The 23,404-nt window shown below is 53.2% G+C and overlaps 1 protein-coding gene across 3 annotated transcripts in view; it reads right to left on the bottom strand.

The window, feature by feature from the left end:
* The window catches only part of Togaram2 (TOG array regulator of axonemal microtubules 2), a 40,820-nt gene extending 17,976 nt beyond the window's left edge, over window positions 1-22,844 (bottom strand). The window contains exons 1-13 of one of the 3 annotated variants that reach the window (XM_027933528.2): window positions 22,817-22,844; window positions 20,494-20,607; window positions 19,015-19,302; window positions 18,056-18,265; window positions 17,141-17,336; window positions 12,474-12,520; window positions 10,491-10,639; window positions 7,768-7,918; window positions 7,198-7,362; window positions 3,921-4,074; window positions 3,154-3,259; window positions 1,837-2,072; window positions 424-582 (exon numbers count right to left, since the gene is read on the bottom strand). In XM_027933528.2, coding sequence (XP_027789329.2) covers window positions 424-582; window positions 1,837-2,072; window positions 3,154-3,259; window positions 3,921-4,074; window positions 7,198-7,362; window positions 7,768-7,918; window positions 10,491-10,639; window positions 12,474-12,520; window positions 17,141-17,336; window positions 18,056-18,265; window positions 19,015-19,302; window positions 20,494-20,607; window positions 22,817-22,844 — 2,003 coding nt within the window. The remainder of the gene's footprint in view (window positions 1-423; window positions 583-1,836; window positions 2,073-3,153; window positions 3,260-3,920; window positions 4,075-7,197; window positions 7,363-7,767; window positions 7,919-10,490; window positions 10,640-12,473; window positions 12,521-17,140; window positions 17,337-18,055; window positions 18,266-19,014; window positions 19,303-20,493; window positions 20,608-22,816) is intronic. The other 2 variants (XM_027933530.2, XM_027933531.2) reach the window with 2 other exon arrangements.
* Window positions 22,845-23,404: the final 560 nt, after the last annotated feature.

Here is a 23,404-nt window from a genome sequence, read left to right as displayed (position 1 = left end):
TCTGTGTCTAAAGTGGTCTAATATTTATCCTTTTACTATCTGTCTCCCTTAACTAAGAGTAAGACAACAGGGGCTTGGTTTTTCCAATTCAATGCTGTGTCACAAGGATGAAGAGTGCTCCGCAGATAACGCTTGGCAAAATGACTGAACAGTCTTGCAGAGAACAGAGCCGGGGTGGGTGGAGATAGGAGCAACTTGGCAAGGAGTAGAGAGAGGAAGGAAGAGGACAGCGTGGAGGCAGGGGGCACCGAAGGCTCCTTGAACAGACTTGTCTGTGACGTGGGAGGGAGGGGGAACAATAGGAAAATCAGCTTCAGTCTACCTGACGGTCCCCCTGAATGACCCCAGGGAAGCTGAACTCTGGCCAGGGCCCCTGGGGCTGGCTGGTGGCCTTGTCTGCCCCAGGCCCCAGCCCTGCTCTACCTGGTGTCCTGGTTGGAGTCCTGAGCCAGCCTCACCAGGTTGTGCACCAGCATGTCAGTGCTGTCCCTCGGGCCTGAGAGAAGTTTCTCTGCACCAATTTGCTCCAGGACGACTGAAAGGTGCTCAGCGGTACATTTCCGAACTAATGGGTTCCGGTGGCTGAAAGGAAACAAGCACAGCCACGTGGTCAGTCCCAGGATGGGGATGTGGGGGTCCCAGCTGGAAAATATGGATCTACAAGCATAGACTGTAGACCCGTGTTCAGGCCAGCCCACCGTGGCTCCCACACACGGCTGGGGAATCCTGGAGGACAGAGCCATCAGTTCTGATGACAGGGCTACAATGACAACAACTTGAGGAAGGGACAAGTGCCTGAAGCCACGATGCTCCCCAAACGCCCCGTGCTCGGTGCTCTCGGGCCCTGCCCAAGTGCATGCTCGTCCTCTGATCTACATGCGCCACCCCATTTTCCTCCACCTAGAAAAATCCCAGTCAGTGTCTCCTCTTCCTTCCCAGCCTCACAGGCACACTGACATGTTCCCTCTGAGGTGTGCCCTTGCCCCCAGCCCGGTGAGGCGTCCAGCTCCCTGGGAACAGAGAACAGGGCCCCCTCTCCGACGCAACCTCACAGGCCCCCAGCACACCCTGACACCGCAGAAGCCTAGTGCATGTCTGTTGAACTGAACTGGGTGGTTTGGTCGCTGTGACAGGTGGAATCTGAACTGACAAGAGAAACACATCAGGAGGCCTGGAGAGGTGAGGAACAATCCAGAATGGAACCCAGGCGACGTGGCTCAGGAGCGCCTCACCCTTGGCGACATGCAAAGGTGTGCGGGCTGCGGCGGCAGGCCCTAATGTCCCCTGAGAGGCCCATACTGGTGGATTTATTGGGGTGGAGGGGCATTTCGCCCTGTGGGAGAGAGGGCCCGGGAAATGCCTTTGGTTTTGCTTTTTGTTCTTAAGGGAAAAGCAAATCTGGCTCCAACTGCAGCCCCTCCCTCCCCGGGAGACGGCCATTTGTGCCTTCCTCTCCTCACTGGCCCAGATTTCATCAGACAGAAGCAGAATGCCCCCGGGAGGGCAGGAGCCCCTGGGGCACAGCCCAGGCCGCTCTGTGACCGTGCCTCCTGAGGCGTTACCATGGCCACCGTGCTCCCCAGTCTTGGAGCAGAACAACAGCACCCCTCCTCTTCCAGAATCCCCAGCCTGGTCCAGAAAGGGTGGGGGAAAGCCCACTGAGAAGCCGGGTCTCCCTCCCCAGCTTCAGAGCCTGAGGTGGGCGCCTTGGGCACGCTGACCCTCACAGCCCCACTTTTCTGCCTCCTTCCTTCTCTGTCCCGTTCTTCCTTCTCTCACATCTTAGAGCCTCTCCCCTGCCTCCCTGGCCCTTCTAGACAACAGGCAGCCACATACTAAATGCCTGCTGAGGTGAGGGCCACAAGGGCACGGGCAGGGGTCACATTCTCCACCATGGCACCCAGGGCCTGGTTGGCTGCCCGCTGGATGAACTCGCTGGTGTTCCCCATCTTCTGGAGCAGGCAGCGGGTGATCTCCTCAGTCTCTTGGTCCATGTTCTTCTTTAAAGCCCGGAAAAGGTCACCCAGGGTGCTGATGGCCAGGCGGGACACCTTGGAGCGGAGGTTGGAGACCTGGGAGAGAGAGAGAGAAGGGGCCTCTAGGACTGCCAGACCCTGCCTAGGGCTCTGGAACACAGCGAGGATGGGAAGTGAACCAGCCCTTCCCCCACCCCAAGCCCCCTTCTCACCCCTCACCACGCCCCCTCCTCACCCCTCACCACGCTAGAAATTAACACCCTGCAGCCTCTCTGGGCAAAACAGTCCCATTTTGTGATCATCATAATTGTTAATTCCACCATTATCATTATCATCTGAAATTTGCACAACACTTAGTCTTCAGGGCACATTTATAAAAAAAAAAATATCCAATTTGATCTTCACAACTACTGTGAGAAGTAGGTATATGACACTCATTTTGTAGCGAAGAAACAGACCCTAGGTCACATACAGGAAAGCACAGAGCCACAACCCTGCCCAGGCTGCTTGTCAACATAACATCTTCTGTAGTCATATCCCTTCCCCCACTGAAGCAATCTGTCTGCAAGGCCTCCACATGGATCAAGTGCCTCTGACTGCCTCTCTGGGCCCAACCCAGGCTGAGTCCCAGCCTCAGACAGGCCTTGGGAAATGCTACAGCTGTCCTGAAGTTGGGGATCTGGCCCAGAGCATGCCATCCCTCCTCAGGCAGTTTGTGTGCAAATGGACACACTGGATTCCAAATGTGCCACTTGGGTCTCTGCTCTCTAATCTGAAGTATGCATGGCTAGCCAGGTGCAGTGGCCCATGCCTGTAATCTCAGAGATTCAGAAGGCTGAGGCAGGAGGATCACAAGTTCAAGGCCAGCCTCAACCACTTAGTGAAGCCCTAAGCAACTCAGTGAGACCCTGTCCCAAAATAAAAAATAAAAGGACTGGGGACGTGGCTTAGTGGTTAAACACCCCTGGGGTTGATCACTGCTACCAAAAAAGAAAGAAAAGAATGGTGACTCCTCCTACCTCAGTGGCTGAAGGCTGAGACGTAGTAGAGATGCCCATGTTCCAGGGAGCCATGGGCCCCTCCGTGGCTGCTGGAAACTCACCTTAGCAGCTGCACCAGGGAAGGGGGAGCAGCTGCAGGGAGGGGGCAAAGCTCATGGTCTGTCGGGAGGCCTCACCTCCCCAGTCACTGCCAAGGACACATCGTGCAGCCTCCCAGCCAGGACCTCCGAGTGACAGGCCGCCAGGCGCTGGACGCTCACCAGGCCTTTCTCCTTCATCTGCCTGAGAAGCAAGGCCGGGACTGTCACAAGTAGATAAAGAGGAAGAAGCCCTGCTCCTTCTGCAGACCAGGGACCTCTGGGACACACACACACACACACACACACACACACACACACACAGAGCAGGGTGGGATTCCAGGGTCTCAGAGGCAGCACTTCCTGGAGTGTCACCCAGGCCTGAAATCCTAGGCATTCAGTGTGAGCCATTGTATGGGCCCTGGGTGGCCCTCGGCTCTGGCAGTGCTGGGATCCGTGCCCAGACCAAGACCTATTTGGGTCCTTGACAAAAAGCAGACACCTAAAGGGACGTACTTGGAGTGAGGACCGAAGACCCTGAGGGCTTTCCATAAATGTTCTGGACTCTGAGCCATCACTCTGCTCATGATTAAGAGACTGTGCCCCATCAGCACAGGGTGAGGAAGACTCAGAGCAAATTAAACTTGAGTTAGGGAAATGAAGGGCTGTGATCCTTCCCAGTCCCCACCTTCTGGAGTCAAAGTCACAGTTGTCAGGCCTAACCCTGGCGTGTTGCAGATCAGTGCACAGAGTCAACCGGGGGGATCCAGGCTCAGGAAGCTAGAGATACCACATACACACTCACACACACACTCACACACCCACATAGATGCAAGGTTGTGCACACACACACAGTGTCTCCTCACCAATCACTGCTGTTGAGGCACTGGAGGGCGTCCATCAAGCCCAGCTCTGGGTTGGAGAAAGGCCTCAACTCCTTGAAGGCTCTCAGACCCATCTCGTCCTCCTCGTCCTCCCATTCAGGAGACCCCAGAGTGAGCACGGCAGGTAAGGAGTTAGCTGCACCCACAGAACAGAAAAGAAAGAAGAAGCTTCACCCAGGAGGACTGAAGGAGGGCAAATGTCCCCAGTGGCTGCTCCTCCTGACCCTCACCATGCCAATGGCCCTCAGCTCGGAGTCCACTGTGTATGCAGGAGGGACTGGTGATGGTCAGAACAAGCTCCAGGCCTTACGCCCCAGGGAGCCAAAGGGGACCATCTGACTGTGCCTTTTGTTGACTTTCTCCATTCCTCCATTGCCACTCTGACCATGGTGGACACACTGACTTGTGATGTGCTGCTTGATGTCACATGACAATGCCCATGGACCCAGGACTCGCCTCCAGTCCTGCCCTACCTGGGGTTGGTCTGAGGCCCAGGAAGTCTCTCAGTGAGCCCCTTTCATGGTTCTCACTTCCACCAGGAGCCTCTGCTCCTTCCCTCCTGCTATCATCCTCTGCCTGAGTAGGTAAGTGCTCCATGGACAGATGGCTGGAGGGAGGCAGAGAAAGGTAAGAAGACCTGGAAGAGACAAGGTCCAGATGCTGGGTCCAGATGTGGCCCACAACAGACAGGGAAGTAAGTGATTTAGAAACCAGAGCACGTGCATGTGCTGATCGCGGTGCTGCACGCCTACAATCCCAGCTACTCAGGAGGCTGAGGCAGGAGGATTGCACATTCAAGTCCGGCCTCAGCAATTTATCAAGACCCTGTCTCAAAATGGCAGAAAGATCGATACAGGAGCAGGCACAGGGGAAGGAAGAGGAAGGAGAGGTACTAGGACTGAATTAGAATAAGACATATTCCATGCTTGTATAATTATGTCAAAATGGATTCTACTAATACGAATAACTAAAAAAGAACCTATTTTAAAAAGTTTTAAAAAATTAAAGGAGTGGGGCTGTAGTTCAATGGTAGAGCATCCCAGTTTCAATCCCCAGTACCAAAACAAACAAAAATAGAGTGTGTTTTGTATGCGCTCCTTCTTTATGGACAGAATCACAAATTCTCACAAGAACAGGAAGAAATTTCAGAGGCGCTCTTTCTAGCCCAATGCCCTCATCACACAGTGGGAATATGGGAGGCCCTGAGAGACCATCACAGAGACAGGGAAGAAAGTCTCCAACCCAGAGCTCTGCTCTCAGGCCTCTCTCCCCGGCTAGCTCTCCTCACCCCCAGGGATGATCTTCTCTACAGCACATCCAGGGGGTCCTGGGCAAATCTGAGTGGAAAAGCAGCCCTTTACTTAAAACCAGACACAAAGATGTCCTTCCTGGATTCTCTGCCATTGGCACACGAAAGAGTGTGTCAGCCCTCAGATCACCCTCTAGGAGGTAGGAGGTGAGACACCCAACCTCCCTATCCTCCCCTGTCAACCTGGGCCTGAATTAAACACTGTCTGTGAAGCTTGCAAGTAGCACTGGTCCATTCAGGAGAAGACACAAGCTGGCCTCCTGCCAACCCAAACCTGCTGCCACCTCGTTCTCCAGTGGCATTTAGCATCCACCTAGATTTTAAGACACACAAAAGGCACCGGCAGAAGCCACTGCAGCCTCGAATCTCTTAGGGTCTGCGTCTACTTTAGTCCTGCCCAGTCCCTTACCCTGATGGCTTTTCAATAATGTCCACAGAGTGCCTTGTAGTTCAGGAGTTTCCATTTTTTTGCTCATATAAAATGGGAGGAATTGAGTAGACACAATCAAGCTCTCCTAAACCTACCTGGTATCCCGAGAAAAGCTAGAGTCTTACTGGATTTATTAGGAAAATCAGGAGGATAGCCAAGTTTACAGTCCTGAAATTCCATCATTTCCAGGCAAACCAAAAAACGGGGTAAAATGTAAGTGATTCTCTGTTGACTATCAAGAAAGAGAGAGAGGAAGAGGAAGGAGGAAGAGGAAGATTATATCCTAGGGAGGATATAAGAGGAGAATGTTGGTTTTTTCTTAACTCCAACAACCCAACCTACCTACTTAACGATCTTATTTCTACCGTACTCCTCCACCCACACCCAGTTTAAATAATGAGAGGCGGTAACAGACCATACTGGGTCAAGAGTCACTAGCCAAAGTCTTAGTTCTATGGGCCACCGTCACCTTGAGGGACCTTTGGTGACCTTGTATCTCTGGTTCTCAGTTTCCCTATCTATAAAGTGAGTCGGTTGAGTTAGATAGATCAATATTTCCCAGTACCATGATCTTTTTGCCATATCATTTAATTACCTACACTTTTTCTTGCTTTGTATTTTTCTTCAAGTCAAGCCTCTTTCCAAATCTAAGTAAATTCATTTTAAAGGGAGTTTCATGTCACTACCATAATGGATAAACTGATATTATTTGTCATAGAATATGAATATTTATAATGAAAGTAGAATGACATTTTAAAACCCTCTCTATAAAATTAGAGCCAGCTTCAGACATCTCCGACTGAGCCTGGAGGATCTCTTCATCAAAAAAGAGAGATACCAAAGGTTAGCCCCAAATTAAACTTTCTACTTGACACAATCATAGAGGCTGGGATTGTCACATGACATCATCTGGGATCGGTGCCCAGATCATAAAGGCTGAATGGAAAATGGAAGTGAGTTCATATAATTTATTGCACTAAAATGTTGTTTTAGTCCACCAACCCTGTCCACCACATCCCACTGAAATAAACTGGACCCAATTGTTTATTTTGAAATACCTTTAAGTAATCATTTCAAATGAAAGCTCATGTGAATGGCTTATGCACAAAATGGAATGGAGACAGAGCCTCCCCTGGCCCCTTGGCGCCTTTCCTGAGGTGTCCTGCTGGGACCTGTGGATCCTCTGACCCACCTGGCAGTGTGACACAGCAGGCAGGGATCTCTCCCCTCCTCCTCCTCCTCCTGGAGTTCCCTCTACTTCCTTGGCTGCTATTTGATAGCATCTTTGATCTGGTATGCTAATGACTCTGCTAGGACATGTCACACCAGGTGTGATCTCTGGGTCCCCTGCCTGGTCCACAGATGGTTATGAGTTCCAAACACTCTTCCTCTCCCTGTCAAGCTGACGCCTCACACAAGGGCTACCTGCTAGTCCTACGGGTGGCAGGCAGAGCAGCTCATATCCCCTTTTCATGCCCCAGAGCATCCTGGGGCCTCGCGGCCAGAGGTCTGAGCCCCACCTGAAGCATGGCGGGCAAAGCTGGGCTCCTGCTTGCTGACGGGGATGCTGGGCAGAGAGGACCGGTTGGCCCGCTTCCTCAAGATGATGCCAACGTTGTTTCTGCGTGGGCTGTTCATCCTGGTGGGTACAGACAGGGTCCCACTGCCCCGTAGGGGAAGGAGGCCTGTGGAGACAAAGAAAGTCCTAGAACTGAGCTGGTCCTGCCTTCCCTGGGGTCCAAGATCCCTTGGAAATGGTCCCATTAACAGACTATGAGCTGGGTACGGTGACACACGCCTGTGATCCCAGCAGCTCCAGAGGCTGAGGCAGGAGGATGGCAAGTCCAAAGCCAGCCTCAGCAAAAGCAAGATGCTAAGTAACTCAGTGAGACCCTGTCTCTAAATGAAATACAAAATAGGGCTAAGGATGTTGCTCAGTGGTCAGTGTCTCTGAGTTCAATCTCCAGTCCCTAAAAAAAGCAGACTATGAGAGTGGACATAGGCCCTGTCCAGTCTCAAGAGTTGAGAATCCAGGAATTGGCCAAGAAGTTTCCCCAGTCTGAAGGATTCCCATCCCATGCACCCAGTACCTTCCTTCACTAGGGTTCTCCTCGAGCCGGGGGCCTGGGAAGCGAGTTCCTTCTCCCTGTCAGGCTCCTTTGTCCTCCGGAACAACTCCATCTCTCTCATCTGCTTCAGCCGCATTTTTTCCTGTGCAGACTTGGAGATGGTGACTTGGATCTGGCACAAGATCAAGGCAAACTCTGTTAGCCTTGGGGACTCGGCTATACTTTCTATACCCTCATTCATTCAGTCCTCAAAAGCATGAGCACCTCCTATGTGCCAATCATTGTTCCAAGAAGGAGCCAAAAAGATAAAGTCCTTGTCCCCTAAGAGTTTTGTGAAATGAGGAGATGGACAAGAAACACATGAGTCTCTAATGTCAAGCGAAATGCTGGGGGGAAAGAAAACGGAAGGATACAGAAGTGATGGTGACTGTTGCTTTAGATAAGGAGGCCCAGAGGTACCCCCAGAGGTGAAATTCAAGCAGAGACATAATAAAGAAAAGGAAAGAAATTTCTAGGAAAGAAATGTTCTAAAATACAAAGGTCCTGAGGCTGGAGTGTGCCCAGTGTGGCTACAAGGGGTGGGGTGGGGGGACGCTGGCACAGCCCTCTGAGTCACAGCAGTGACAGGACACCAGGTCAGAAGGTGGCAGGATCTAAACCACACTAGGCCTTGCAGTCCATAGTGAGGACTTGGGTTTTCCTCAGAGGGACACAGGAGGCCATTTAAGATTTGAAGCAGAAGAGTGGCATGACCTGACCTCCTTCGGGGGCACTGGCTTCTCCCTGGGTGATTTCTTTTAATTTTTTTTTTTTGTTTTGAGATAGTTTGAGACTCATAAGAAGTTGTAAAAGTAGGACCAAGAGTCTCTGTGTAGGCTCCCCCCGGCCTCCTCCAACGATGCCATCTTACACAACCCAGAACATTCTGTCTTTTATATCCCAGGGATGGAGCTACATGGGAAGAGTCCAGATTAGGTGGAGTGGGCACCAGCAGATCAGAGCAAGTGAATACTGAGCATGAGGTGGGGGCTTGGACCAGGGCTGGGGGCGCGGGGATGGTGGAACCGTCAGCCCCTGGGCATTTTTTAAACCAGACCTGATTTTGCTGACACTTGAGATGCGAGGTGAAAGAGACAGAGAGAGGAATCACGGATGGGCCTAAGACATTTGGCCTGAGGCCCTGGAAGGCTGGAGTAGCCTGTTACCACCATTCCCTGAGCAGGAACATTAGAGAAAGAGGAGATTTTGTGAGGTGAGGATTCAGGCGTTGAGCTTCAGGCATGGTAGGTTTAAAATATAATTAGACACCTAAGGGAAAACGTTGAGTAGCAGCTGAACATGTGAACGGAGGTGAGGGGAAGGTGGGGGCTGGCGAGGGGCGTTTGGGAGTTCTCGACTTAGAGACGGTACTCAATGCCACGAACTGGAGGAGGTCCTGAGGGTGATGTAAATAAACCAGAGGTCCAAGCCCGGGAGGGCTCAGCCTCCAGAGGTGGGGAAGGTGACGAGCAGCCAGCAAGGAAGGGCCAAGAAGGAGCTGGCTCTCATGGAGGCACGGCACCCAGGAAGAGCCACCCCACCTCCATCCCTAAAGGGAGCGTTGACGAGGACCACACTGCCAGCTGAATCCAAAGCTGCTGCTGCTGGGTCAACATAGACAGGACTGAGATGTGGCTGCATTTGGGAAGATGACAGTCACTGGTGACCCTTTTTGTGGGGAGGGGGGACTAAAGTCGGACTGGAGTAAGCTCAGGAGAGAACCGGAAAAGAGAGGTGTAATAGCTTTGTTTTGGTTTTGTCGGGTTTTCTGAAGATGGAAGAGAGGACAGAGAGTGAACGTGGGGCTGGGATGATCCAATTTCAGGGAGAATGTTGTTGATGCAAGAAGGTGAACCCATGCTGGGCTGGAGCGCTGGGTGAATGGAGCGGGAACAAAGACACAGTGGTGAGCCAATGGGACACTTGGGATCTGGAAGATGGGTGGCGAATTTGGTAATGCGGGGATCTGGGGTCTGACTGTGCAGTGGGAAGCCGAGGCCAAGTGGAGGACAAAGTCATCTCTACATGGAATGATTAGGACCCTTCGTGTTCTGTCGCCCTCACTAGAGCAGGGCCTGGCCCTTGTCACTATCAGCAGGGCATCCCCGCCTCCCACATGGTGGGGATGGAATAGGCACCTGGACGTGTTTACTGAGCTGAACTATTTTACCTCTGAACTCAGGCGCCCCCTACCAGCACCTCTTCAAGTTTTACTAAATCAGTCCTGTCCAGGGAAGAGAAGCCACCTCCTCAAGGTCACCTCCAACGTACAAGGTTTTGTCAGACCGTGGCCCCACAGCCTCTGGTCAGCTGCCTCTCGGTTGCTGTCCAGCCTGGCAGGTCAGATTACCCAGCCTGGTTCACCTAAGCCCTCTGTCCTCTCCCCCACATCCTGCTTCCTTCCGACCATGTGTGACCTTCTTCTGTCCTTCCTCCTCCCCACCTGCCCCTTAGCAACCCTCTGTACTCTTCACTTCACCCAGTGCCCACCCCAGCCCTGTCCTAGTTTTTCTTTCTCTTCCTCCCTCACCCCCAGACCATCCGCAGTCCTGGCCTTAAGGGTTTGACACAGCTGCCTCGGCTCTGCCTGGCTCTCCTCCATGTCCCACGGGCCAGCTCTACGCTGTGCATTTCAGAAACATACTGGGATTTAGCTAGTGGTCCACTTTGATCCTGACTTCATCTTCCTCTGGCCTCCCAGATACCTTGGTGCTGGTCTCCTTCTGGTCCTCTTCTTTGGCGTGGTTGAAAGAGAAGGCTGTCAGCGTAGGGGCAGACTGTGATGAAGCCAGGACAGGCTTCTCGGAGGAGGTGGCAGACCTGTCTCTGATGGGTGGAGCCAAAGGTTTGGGCTCTGAGGAGTCAAGAATAGGGAGAGAGGTGAAGACAATCAGGTCCTGAGCTACTCTCCCCGACCCTGTGGCTGGGGTCACTTAACTGCCCAAGCCCTCCACCCTCAGTGCTTCTGTCCAACACTTCCCTAATGGAGGTTAGGTTTCCCCTGTTGAGCCACAGGGCCTAGGACCGCATCATCCCCCTTTATTCATTCACTCATTCATTCATTCGTTCAGCAAGAATTGCTTGCCCTATTCTTATATAGACATGGAAAGGGGGCTGGGCAGGAAACAGGATCGGGAAAAGAAAAAGTAAAACAGGCCTGCTGACCATTTATACCACCACAGCAGAGCTGGAAGGGCCAGAGAACTGCCACTAGTCCCATTCTCCTATTTCACAGATGGGCCGCCATCTTGGGCTGCCCAAGGCTGGAAAGGGAATCATGAACCTTGGACTCCTGAAGAGCTTTTTGGTCCCGTCCCATGGTCCTCTGCCCACCTCCTACCTTCTGATAAGGATCCCTCTCTTTGGGGCAGAGAGAAGGGGGAAGAGAGGCTTCAAAGCCTCCATCTGCCCAGAGGTAAGAGACAGGGCAGAGGACACGGGGGCGGGAGTGGTGACAGAGCTAACTGACCAGGGCAAAGTCTGCAGGAATGCTGCAAGATTTGAGGAAGCCCTCAGCTGCAGAAAATATCATGGGAGCCCCTACTATGTGCTAGGCATGTTATACACATCGGGCAGGGAGCCCTCTAAGGACTTTGCTCTTTGTATACCACTTCCCCACCTTCACCCTTAAGGGACACCTTAAGAAGCTTTGGGTAGCCAGGCCCTCATGACAAGGTCTCCTGGCCCAAACCCCCATGCCAGCAATCTCAGAGGAGGCTCCTAAAGGACACTTGAGGTGCCATGAGTGTCACCCAGGCTGCCTGGGCTCACCCCACTGCAGCCCAGTCAGGGAGCAGGGGAGAAGCAGCTGCCACCAAGGCTTCAGTGCCAGGCCTACCTCTCAGGTCCAGCTCTGTGTCCTGACCTGGGGGCCTCTTGCGCAACAGCCTGCCCTCTGCCAACTGACCCACCTGCTGAGCTGATCAGCCAGGGACTTGCCAGGAAGCTGGCACCCTCCTGCCAGTCAGCACATCAGCTGGCACCAACTCCCACTACCTGCAGCCCCGGATCAGGGTGCCCCAACCACTCAGCCACCAGGCAGGAGGCTGTGGCCTCATTTCCCCTGCACCACAGCCAAGGCCTGCTTCTCCACGGAGTGAGATCATCAGGACCAGAAAGGATCCCTCCTCCCCTCTATGCCCACTTGAGAGCCTCCTGTCCGGCCCCACTCCTGACTCCTATCCTGGGGTTGGCCCTGTTCCCCTGACGTTTAGACCTGCCAGGACCTGCCCCGACTGAGGGTTTGTGGAATGTGATTTCATGCTCTGTCCAGTGAGGTCACCTCTGCTTGCTTAAAACAGAGTAAGAGTCCCCAGTGCAAATCTGATGGGGCTGCTTTTCACTCTCCAAGGCCAGGGAGGACATCCAGGTCACTGAGCCTCATCTGTCAACTGGTAACAGAGCCATCCCTCTCATCTGGGCCATCATGAACTAGTGATGTACAACTATGATGTATATCAACATAGGCAGAGCAGGCACCAATGTGCACTGCTTCTCCAGCCCCTCGCCCAGGCCTACCGTCCGTCACCCTCCAGCAAGGGACCACAGGTGACTCAGCTTCCCCATCTATGAAATGAGGGGCTTGGAAATGAGGGCCCTGAGGTCTCTTCTGGCCTAACTCCACTCCACGACCCAGCCCAGGAATACAAAGGGTTAAAAACCAGGGTGTGCTCATAGAGAATACATACCCAAAGATCTAGGGGTCTTCTCCCGAGGCCCACTCTCCCGAACCAATCTTAAAAGAATGGGGGAGAAAACAGAAGAGTGAGGAAAGCAAGACAGAGGTGGTGGGTGGGGGAGCCCAGGGTGGCTCCAGGATGAGGAACAGAGACTAGGGACACAGGGAGGGAGCTGGTTTCCCTGTCCAAGCTCCCATCCAGGAGAGAATAGGCCAGGAGATACAGCTCCTGTGTGCCCTAGGGGCTAAGGGACAGACATGCAGGCTGGGAGCCCAGACTCAGCACTCAGCCTGGCTTCCTGGCTGTGCCCTGGTCTGTCCCCAGGCAGCTGGCACCCACATGGAAATGAATCTTCAAGGACAGCCCCACCCGCTATTGTGGCTTCCTGGACCTGAGTGGCAGGACAGCAGCTGCTTCAGAGTGTAAACTGTCCCCCGGCTCAGAGAGCTTTGAGCGCAAGTTCTACAAACTGCTCCCACCTAGCTCAGTGACCCCTAAATATTCCTCCTCCCCTCCTGCACCTCCCCAGGGGAATCTAGAAGGTCCTCTTTGCTGTGATGGGAAATCACCACTGTTTTGTACTAGAAATTCAATTTGATGGCACATAGAAAGGATAAGACGGGGACATTCCTGGCACAGGTTGCACTGCAGTTTTTTTAATGGAAAGCACCATTCATTCATTCAAAAGATGTTTATTTACTGAGCACCTGCAATGTACCAAGCACTGTTCAGACCCTGGCATTAGAGCATCAGTGCAATGGACAGAGAACTGTGCCCCCATGGAGGCCAGCTGTGCCATCTCCCATGTGATTTCTCTTCTCAGCAAGGAAGTACATAGGCATCAGGACCCAGGAGCTGGCAGGGTAACAAGCCACCACAAAAGCACTGGGACACAGCATCCTGGGCTCTGGCCTCAGTGGAGCCACTCAGCAGAATGACCAGGTCAGGATGGGCCTGAGAACAGGCAGTAGGGGAGTCCACTTCAGTGCCTGCCTTGGCCCAGGGGACCCTAATCAATAAGGACCACAGAGGTCAGGGGGATACCAAGTCTACTAGGGAAACAGAGCTCCACGCTGGGTGCAGTCCTGGACTCTCAGCTTCTGCCTGGAACAGGTCCAGCCCTTGGGTGTGCACCCACCCAGAGGACTTGTGTGGGCTGGAGACAGAGCTGGTGGCCCCAGGCCCCGCATCCCAGTTCCACTTCCCACTGCATGAACAAGATGGGGAAGGCAGGAGAAGTGAAGTGGAACGTCCTCGTGGTTGCCAGATGACCTCCAAGCACTCCTAGGGTATCTGACTGAATGCAGGTGCACAGCTCAGTGACCTCGGACCTCCCTTTGCCAACAGGGGGAGGGGTTGAAGCAGCTAAGCCCGACATGAGCCCCTCCCTGCCACATATCAAAACCAGCGTGTCCCAGGGGCCAAGGCAAGCTGAGGCCACCAGCAAGTCTCCCAGTCTCCCCTCCTCGCTCCCCTCTCCCGCATCCTCACCTCACCCCTGCTCTGCCCTGCTCCAGCACCTGGGCTCCGCCCCCCTCACCTGCCCCACCCGCCTTGGTCTGCACAGCTCCACAGCTGCCAAACTGGCCTCTTGAAATCAGAACCAATGTCACCTCTACGCCAAAAAGCCCTGGGTGACATCTCATTCCCCCAGGATAAAGCACACGCTCCTGGAGGACCACCTATGATTCCCAGCCCTGCTTTCCTGGCAGCCTGTCTCTCAAACACAGGTGAGCACCTCCCGCTCCCCCTCCCGCCTCCCTCCGCCAGTCCCTTAAAGTCCCAGGGGCTCCTCCTTCGAATCTCTCCTCCACCTCACGAATTCTCCTTCAGCCTTCAGAATTTCTCCAAGAAATCTTCCCAGCATGACGCAGATGATTCTCTACTGGGCTCCCAGTAGGACAGGCAGTCATGGGACATGGACTCAGTGATTTCCTCCTAAATCTCTCTGGTGGGTGCCTAGAGCACACAGTGTGGGTCTTATTTCACTTTGTTTCTGCAGCACCTGGCACTTAGCAGGTGCCTAATAGCTCTTAAGAGAATAAAAGTATGGACAGATGAATCAGTGAGATGGAGACCCATTGGCTGGACAGCCCCACAGAGTCAGAGAAGAGAAATCCAGTCACAACTAGGCTATGGCAGACACCAAGCTTGGCATCCTGGGAGCCACAGAGACTTTTGAGATATGGCCCCTGCCCTTGAATGCTGCAAGTTAAAGAATAAAATGAGAAGACAAAATAAATATAAGAAAAATAAATGTAAATAGGCTAAATATGTTAATCAAATTTAAATGAATAGGGGCTGCAGTTTGTGGCTCAGTGGTAGAGCGCTTGTCTAGCACGTGTAAGGCACTGGGTTCAGTCCTCAGCACTACATAAAAAATAAATAAATAAAATAAAGGTATTGTGTCCAACTGCAACTAAAAATATTTTTAAAAATTTAAATAAAATAATGAAAGACTGTGGTCAGGTAGTCCATGGGCTGGATGTCAAGTGGACAGTGCAGAGATGGCCACTTGCACGCAGCACCCTTTGCAGCCCATGAAAGCCAGTGTAGACGTGGAATGGTAGAGACAGAATGGGCTGGAGCAGTAGGGTTGGGGCGGAAACACCGTCTGGGAAAGCAAGGCTCCCGCTCAGGAACCAGAGCACCCACAGAGAGGCAGGGGTGTTCCTACAGAGCAGCACAGGAGGAAATATGTGGAGTGGGGTGCAAAGGATGAGACCCAAAGTCAGACCAAGGAGACTCATCGTAAAGGCCACCCAGGAGAGGAGAGAGCACCAGGAGGTCAATAAAGGTGAAGGTCACAGAAGAATCTTTGGGGGTGCAAGGTGAGGATGTCGACAGGTCAGGTGCTGTTGGAGGTAGTCAAGAAAGAGCTGGAACCGATAGGGCAAGAGCCAGGTGGGAGGTTTTGTGTGTTTTTGTTGTTCTAAGAAAGACTTGAGGGCACGTGGCCATCTGTGAGGAAGGGGTTGGGGTACTGGGAGGAGAGTCAAAGATGATGCTGAGATTTGAAGACCAAGGCAAATACCTGCACCTTGATGGAAATAAGCCCGGGAAAGGTGGTTTGGGGAAGCGTAGGTACTCCATATTGCCTCCCCCCATGCTGATCTGCATCAGCTGTGAGAACTGGAGATGCCCAGCCAGAGAATGGACCTCTGGGGAGATGTAAGGTCAGAGCAGGAGTGGCAAGATCACCACCCATGTGATCCAGGAGAGCACGGCACAGAGGGCCGCAGGAGAAAACAAAGAGGGCCCTGGGATAAGTTTCAGGAATGGCCAAATTTAAGAGACTGATGGATGAAGGAGGGCAGGCAAGAGACCACCTGGAAGGTCCAGAAGCAGGTAAGCAGGAGTCAGGAAATTGAGGAAAAGTCCAAGGACCATCAACAGCCCAAATGACACAAAAAAAATCAAGAGTAATGAGGTGAATAGGCCACTGGTCTGGGGCTAAGAGTCATTATAACTACTGACTCTGCTAAGCAGAGGGGAGGAAGAGGCAGGTGTTTGGGCAGGAGAGGAGGAAGGGGAGGAGGCTGGAGCAGGCGAGGTCTGAGGAGGCAGAGAGGGGAAATCAAGCAGAGGATGTGCATCCAGAAGCTAGTATGTGCACAGGTTCCCACACTCCAACACAGCTGGGGAAAGATGGGGACACAGACACTGGTAAGGATAGTTAGGGAAGAAAGTACAGGAGATGAGACAGTGAGGAGCTGGAGAGAAGTGGGAGAATTCAGAACATCAGTCCAAAGCAATGAGAAAGAAGTCACAACAGGAACTCGACAGTGACCATGCTAGGTGAGCCAGGCCCACAGGCTGTGAGTGCACGCGCGTGCGCGCACGCACACACTCACGCACATGCTTATGCCCACAGATACATATTACACCCACTTGTATACACACATGAACACACTTTCACACACACTTGCTGCAACATCAGGCTTGACTGACCCTGGGATATTGTTGGCCATCTGGAGGGCACTGTCTCTCCTACCTACAAACCATAAACCCATATTCCTTACAGCACAGAGACCCTCTATCCCACGGATTCTCAAACTTTTATTGGGTATGAAGACTCCTTTTTAAATCCGAAATTTTGTGGATTATACCATGCACACATACACACATACAAACACACAAATTTTTAGTTTGCATCCATTAAAAAAATACATAAGCTGGGCATAGCGGCACATGCCTGTAATCCCAGTGGCTTGGGAGGCTGAGGCAGGAGGATCATGAGTTCAAAGTCAGCCTCAGCAAAAGCAAGGCACTAAGCAACTCAGCGAGACCCTGTCTAAATAAAATAGGGCTAAAGATGTGGCTCAGTGGTCCAGTGCTCCTGTGTTCAATCTCTGGTACAAAAAAAACATAAAAATAGGGAACCACCATGAACTTAACCATGCTCTAAAATAATTTGCATTTTTCTTCATCACTACAGCAATCATACACATTAAGAAATTATAGAAGAGACCAGAGACATGGTCCATTATGCCATTGCTCCCAGCCTGCTGTAGCCCAGGATCAGAGAAGGCCCAGCAACAATGCTGTGGCCCCCACAGGTCTGTGGCTTCCCATCCCTGTGCCCCAGAGCTCTGCCGTTACATGAAGGCTCAGCCTTGAGGAGCCCCTGTGGATCCTGGAGAGATAGAGGAAAGGAAGACACCTGGGGCTCTTACCGTGTGGGTGGGACCCTCAGTCCTGTGAGGACGTGCTGGCCTCCTGGAGGCAAGGGACTGGGAAGGGAGCCAGACCGACTAGAGGAGGTCCCCGCAGGCATCCCAGCCTTTGGGATGGGTGGGATCACGATGCCTCCCAGCGACTTCAGCATCTTCTCGTCATTGCAATGCAGGTATTGCGGGGAAATCTGCACCTGGGAGCAGAGGGGTCCTGGTCCATGGAAGCGTCCTATGCTGGATACTCGGCTCCTTCTGCCAGGAGCCACCTGAGAGAAGAGTGCTGGGAAGTGCCCACAGATTTCCCTTCTCAGTCCCATGACCCTGGGACCAGACCCCCAGCCTCCAGAAAGCCCCTTACTTCCTTATCACTCCAGGTGAGAAGGCTGGCAAGCTCTTTGGTGGTTGTAATTATTATTATTGGGTTTTTGTTTTCTTTCTTGTTTCAGAAAACTCTGAGAACATCAGAGCTAGAAGGGACTTTCAAAACATCTGGTCCAAATCTCCATTTTTGTAGATGTACCTGCTGGGGCCTAGATAAGGAAATGACCTGCCCACGGTGACACAGGCAGTGAGGAGCAGAACCCAAATCCGAGTCCTGGCCCAGCATTCTTTTCCCTCTGTCACATCTCCCGGCTTTAAATGGAGAGGGCCAGAAAGCAGGGGGAATTCTGAACAGTAAGACCAAAGAGGACAGGTGGCCAGGCAGCCTCTGCACCTCCACAGCAGCCACCCAGAAGTCCCAAGGGTTGGGATGCTGCAGAGGAGGTGAAACAGGGCCCAAGCCTCTCCTGATGCCACCCCCACCCTTGAGGGCAGCCCCTGAGACATCTGCAGAAACACAGGAGCAGGGGTGGGTAGAGGATGGGAAGATGGACAATTGCAGGCAAGACTCAGAGCAGCAGAACCACTTTATCTCCTGGGCCCTAGCTCTCACCTCCTGGGGACCTTTCCCACTCCCCGGCAGGTCCAGGCTCTTCTCTTTGGCTCCGCTGGCCTCTGGGGTGGTGGGGATGCTCTGGATGGGAGGCATCGGCCTGGGCACCTTCAGCAGCCTCTGAGAGGTGGTGCGCGGGATGGTGCTCCTCAGAAGAACACCTTTAGGGCCTCCCCCGGGATCCAGCAAGGCTGTTCAGAGGTGAGAATGGGAAATGAGTCAGTCCTGGGACAGTAGGAAGTGGGGGTAGACTTCAGAGCTGCACCAGGGCCTCGTGTCCCGGGGGACGCTAGGATGAGGAGGGGAGAAGGCAGGTCTCCCGCCGCCCCACACCTATCAGTAGACTAAGCCAGCAGATGGCACCATCCTTTTCCATTCCCATAGAATGGTAGAAATGCCAATCCAAGTGACCCACTGCAGAGGCAGTGTGGGTAGGAAGGCAAGCAAACTCAGTGCTGGATTATAGGAGTGAGGACAGTGGGTTCTGGCTCTGGATAGCAGCGGTGTGACCTCAGGCAAGTCGCTGTCTCTTTGACCCCGTGTGCTCCTCTGTAAATGGGATACTCTCAAAGACTCAATGACCTCCCTTACATAAAATGCCAAGCTAGTTCCTAGTATGTGACAGGGCCAATCAATCCTTTCTACTCCCCACCCCCCACCCTTTCCAGCTAATGCAGTGAGGTGGCAGCCGTCTTCACATTTCCAACATCACCTAGAAGACAGACGGCCCCCTTCCAGCCCTTTGCTAATACTTTATGTGCCCAACAGATATCCTTGCCCCTCCTGCCCCATCCCACCCCGAATAGTGTCATCATCTAGGCAGGTGCCCACTAAACAGCCCCAGTGGAACCCAGAAGTCATCTGGATACCTACTGATCCTCACAGCCTGAATGGCCTGGTACCTGACCTCAGGATGGTGGTGGCAGGGGGCAGGGCTCACCTCTTGAAGATGCCGCCATGCCCTCTGAAAGCCTCCGTTTCTTGAGCTTGTCCTTGATCTGGATGGTGTCCCGGGCCACACTGTTGGCCTCTGACTCCAGAGAGGTAGCAGGTGCCAGGGGGCAAGGCCCTAAAGTCAGAGCTCCAAGATTCCTGGGGTGGCCATTCCTAGCCTTCCAGTCCTTTAGAGGGATGTCCAGTTTGAGGTTGCCTGCATCCCCATGGCCGCTCAAGATCTCTGGTGGCTTCTCATTGCTCACCAGGACACTTGGCACAGGCTGGAGGGAGGCTGAAGCAGAAAGGGAAGAGTGGCTTGGCATGCAGGGCCCAGTGGCACCAGACACCAGCAAACCCATTGGTATGGCTTCCTAGGAGTAGGCAAGAAACTTGTCTAATGAATCTGTCATTCAATGTTCCTGTCCTTCCTGGGGCAATCTAGCCATCCAATAGTGTCTAAGAAGCACCGAGCAAGACCCACATCATGAAGTCCTCAGGGAATAAAAAGGGATTCAACATCCAGCCTGTCACAGCATAGATGAGAGGCCATAAGTACTTAGCAAAGGCCAACTGCCCAAGGACCACTGTCCACTGATCTCCAACAAATCCATTCAGTACCATGGAGCGCTGGATAATGCCAACCCCACATGGGGAAGTTGGGTGATTTGGAGCAAGTCATGCTCATAGGGGGACACTTATTCAATTGTTCTTTCAATCAGCATTTAATAAGCACCTACAAGGTGCCAAGCACTATCCAGGCAGTGGAGGTCAAATATGACTATGTGAGGCACAGTCTGCCATTAAGGGACTTTGGATCTGTTAGAGGAAGAAGATGCATCATCCATAAATAGGTTCAGTACAGGTCCCCAAGAGAGGTCCTGTAGTGAGGGAAGCAAAGGGCCCAGGAGGCCAAGCCCTACAATGCACTTAGTGGGGAGGGATGATGGGGAAGACCCTGGTGAAGCGGTAGCCTGGTGGATCCCCCCAGGACAAGGGAAAGTGCTGACAGGGGACCTTTCAGACACTCTGCAGGTCTTCTTGGGATCTCTTAAGACAGGCCTTAAGAGAGGCACAGAGCCAAGAGTACGTGCCAATAACCATGGGTGTTTTCAGCAGGGACCACAATACTAATAACACCCACATAGCCAGACATGGTGGCAGGCACCTGTAGTCCCAGCTCCTAAGGACACGGAGGTAGGAGGATCACGTTAGCCCAATAGTTCAAGGCGAGGTGAGGCAGCAAAACAAAGAAAGCATTAAAGAAGCAAAAAGGACCCACGTAGCTTGAGAACAGCTGGGCGTCCAACACCCTCATCTCCCTCCCCAGTCTAGGGCCCGAGCTCTGCGCTGGGGTCTGTGGCCCTGACTGGGCTGTTGCCAGGGGAGCTCCCCATCACCTGCCAAAGTTCTCGGAGAGGCCACACAGGGCTCTCAAAGGCCATTTGGTGTGTCTGAGTCACCAGGCTGGGTCCTACCATCTTACCTTTTCCATAAGCTGGCAGATTGGAGTTGATGCCTCCAGGCGGGGTCCCTCGGGGCCCAGCACTGGTCCTAGGGACACTCCCACAATACACAGCCACTGGAGCCAAAACCTTGGCTAGGGACAGAATCACAGAATAGGTGTATCTTAGAGGCCTCCAAGGCCAGGGCGAGGCACAAATCCAAACACAAATGCAGACACCTAACACTCTGCCCCCAGGGTCTCTGCCTGAAAGACCAAGGGCATGTGGTTGCCCACACCTATCCCCCACCTGCAGATGGGGGGCCGGCCAGGTGGGGGGCCTGCAATCTCCATCAAACCCCACCAACCCTGCTCAAGCTAACTTCTCAGCCGGTACCATCTCCTGCTTCCCACTCTGATCTCCTCATCCTGACTTTGCTCCAAACCCCTGGCCATGGCTCTTCAGATTTCTCCATCATCCAAAAGTGCTGACCCCACTGTCTGCAGTACCATTCTCTATCAAGGTACATATCATACTTGCTGCTGCCGTTGGGCCACCTCCTCACTCCTACCTGCTTCAGACCACCTCCTAACCCACAAAGCCCTGACTAACACCCTAGCTGCAAGCATCCATTACCTAGCCACAGCTCCTCTCGGAAGTCATCTTCCCTCCTAAACGCACCCCGCCCCCAGCATCCTTCATCCAGCTGCAGACACTCATTAATGCTCATCACTGCTCTGTGCAGTGACTCTGGCATACAACAGGGGGATAGGGGTGGGGGCAAGGCTGACTCAGCCCTCGAGTGGGAGAAGTCTGGAGGGGGAACAAAAGGATCAACAAGCAATGACAGTGGGGCCCTGGACAGTGCCAGGGAAGGCTTTTCAAAGGGAGGCACCAATAGACTGAGATCAGAGAAGGATCCAGGAAATGATGAGTGCACAGCTCAGTTAAGCCATCCCCTCTTTTAAAAAGCCTTCCCCCAGCTGGGCACAGTGACACATGCCTGTAATCCCAGTGGCCCAGGAGGCTGAGGCAGGAAGATGGAGAATGCAAAGCCAACCTTAGCAACTTAGCCAGGCCCTAAGCAACTCAGTGAGACCCTCTCTGTAAATAAAATACAAAGAAAAGAAGGTGCTGAGGATGTGGCTCAGTGGTTAAGCACCTCTGAGTTCATTCCAGTACCCAAAAATAGAGCCTTCCCCCTGCTGTGTCCTGTAGCCTCAGGCACACCTTGCCCTGACACTCTTCCCAATCTCTCTCGCCCTCAGGCCTGCCCTTGGCTTCCTTAGTACCTGCCATTCAGCAGGCACCTAATAAATGTCAATCTTTCATTCTCCTAGCTCAGCCCCTCCCTAACACACCTCAGAGGCCCTAACCCACTTCTCAGAGAAGCCCCCACTCAGATGGAAACACAGCCTGCCTGCCCTCAAGATGCACTGCCCCAAGACTGGACTCAGGAGTCGGGGTTCTCGTTTCTGTCACCGTGTGGCCTAGAGGAAAAAGCTAACCTCTCTGTGTCTCAGTTCACGCAAAGTTCAAGTAGCTGGAGGCACCAGGGCTTCATACCACAACATCTTCTCTCACTTCCCTGCTAGAATCTAATGTCAGGTGCTGATTTATTCCTAAACTATGCAGTTGCTTTCAGATTAATCTGTCAGAGCCTCAGGGTGTCCTGCCTGAGCACCAGGCCCAGTCTCCCAAGATGACGGGCTCTGGCCACCCTGATTCTCTACCTTCTGTCCAAAGGTCATCTGGCCCTTGGGGCTAACCAGCTTTGCAAGTTACAGGTACCCACTTCACCTGAGGCAGAACCAACCTCCTCTTTTCCCAGAGGAAACTAGAGCACACACAGCAGCTGCCCCAAAGGCAGAGCCAGGCCTGGACCCCTGTCTTCTGACCCTAAGAGGATTCTATTGCACAGTTATCGACATCCCAACCTTCAGCCCAGTGAGCTGGGAGACTCAAGGGGTTGGCGAGGCCCAGCAAGAATGTTCTGTGGCTGAATTACAGAGTTCTTGCTCCCCTACCTGGTCAGCTAAGGAAACAAGTCGTCCACAACCCCAAGGCCCCACGCCCCCGCCCATCCACACACTCTTGACCACAGAACAGCAGGGGCCCCTTGAGGAGCCAGCCCACTCTGTCTCAGAGAGTGGAGGCAAAGCCCAGGCCGGATCTCCAGAACCCTCAAAGCCCCTGCAGGCCAGGGAGCCACCAGACAGGTGACAGAGCAGGGAGGGCCAGTGCCAGCATGTGAAGAGCTGGGCAGGGCTGGAGAGGCACAGCCACCTCCCGACAGAGCATGATCCGAGGAAGGTTCCCCCACCCTGGGAAAGGCCAGGAGCCGCCTCCCTGGGTGCTTCTCACCTGAGGTGACATCGTCTCGGGTGCCCATGCCCCCGGGGGAGAGGCTGTCCAGAGGCAGCAGCTAGGCCTGGGCCGTGAGTGCAGGCCTCGGGGGTCAGGATGGTTCTGACCTGTGACATCCAGGGACCTGTGGTGGGAAGGGCAGGGAGAAGTCAGTAAAAATGGGCAACAGCACAGGGGCCAAAGCCTTGCTGAGGCGAGCAGATCTGCCACTGACCCAGGACACCCAGACATCTTTTTGGACATTTGGGCTGATCTCAGACACCTCAGAGTTCCTAAGTCTCAAGTCAAGTCCAAGGCCACTCGACCCTGTGGAAAGCATTCGTGATGGAGAGTGTCAACAAAACCCAATGAACCCGCCATCGCTTTCATGGACACCTTTAGGATCCAGAGTGCAACTCTGACACTTTTTCCTTCAGTTTCTGTTTTCTCCTAAAGCCCTTCACGCTCCACCAGCTGCCCCCAAAGCCCATGTGAGCCTAGAGACTTTGCACTCACCGCACCCAAGCAGCCAGCAGCAGGTTGGGGCTTGTCTGTCCCCATCTGCATGGAGTTCTGGGCCTTCATGCTCACCTCATTGAAAAAGCC

The sequence above is a fragment of the Marmota flaviventris genome, chromosome 14 (genome assembly GCF_047511675.1).
Source record: "Marmota flaviventris isolate mMarFla1 chromosome 14, mMarFla1.hap1, whole genome shotgun sequence".
Taxonomy (NCBI): domain Eukaryota; kingdom Metazoa; phylum Chordata; class Mammalia; order Rodentia; family Sciuridae; genus Marmota; species Marmota flaviventris.
Note: the sequence above shows the minus strand (reverse complement) of the source record. Positions and strands in the feature narration are given on the sequence as shown.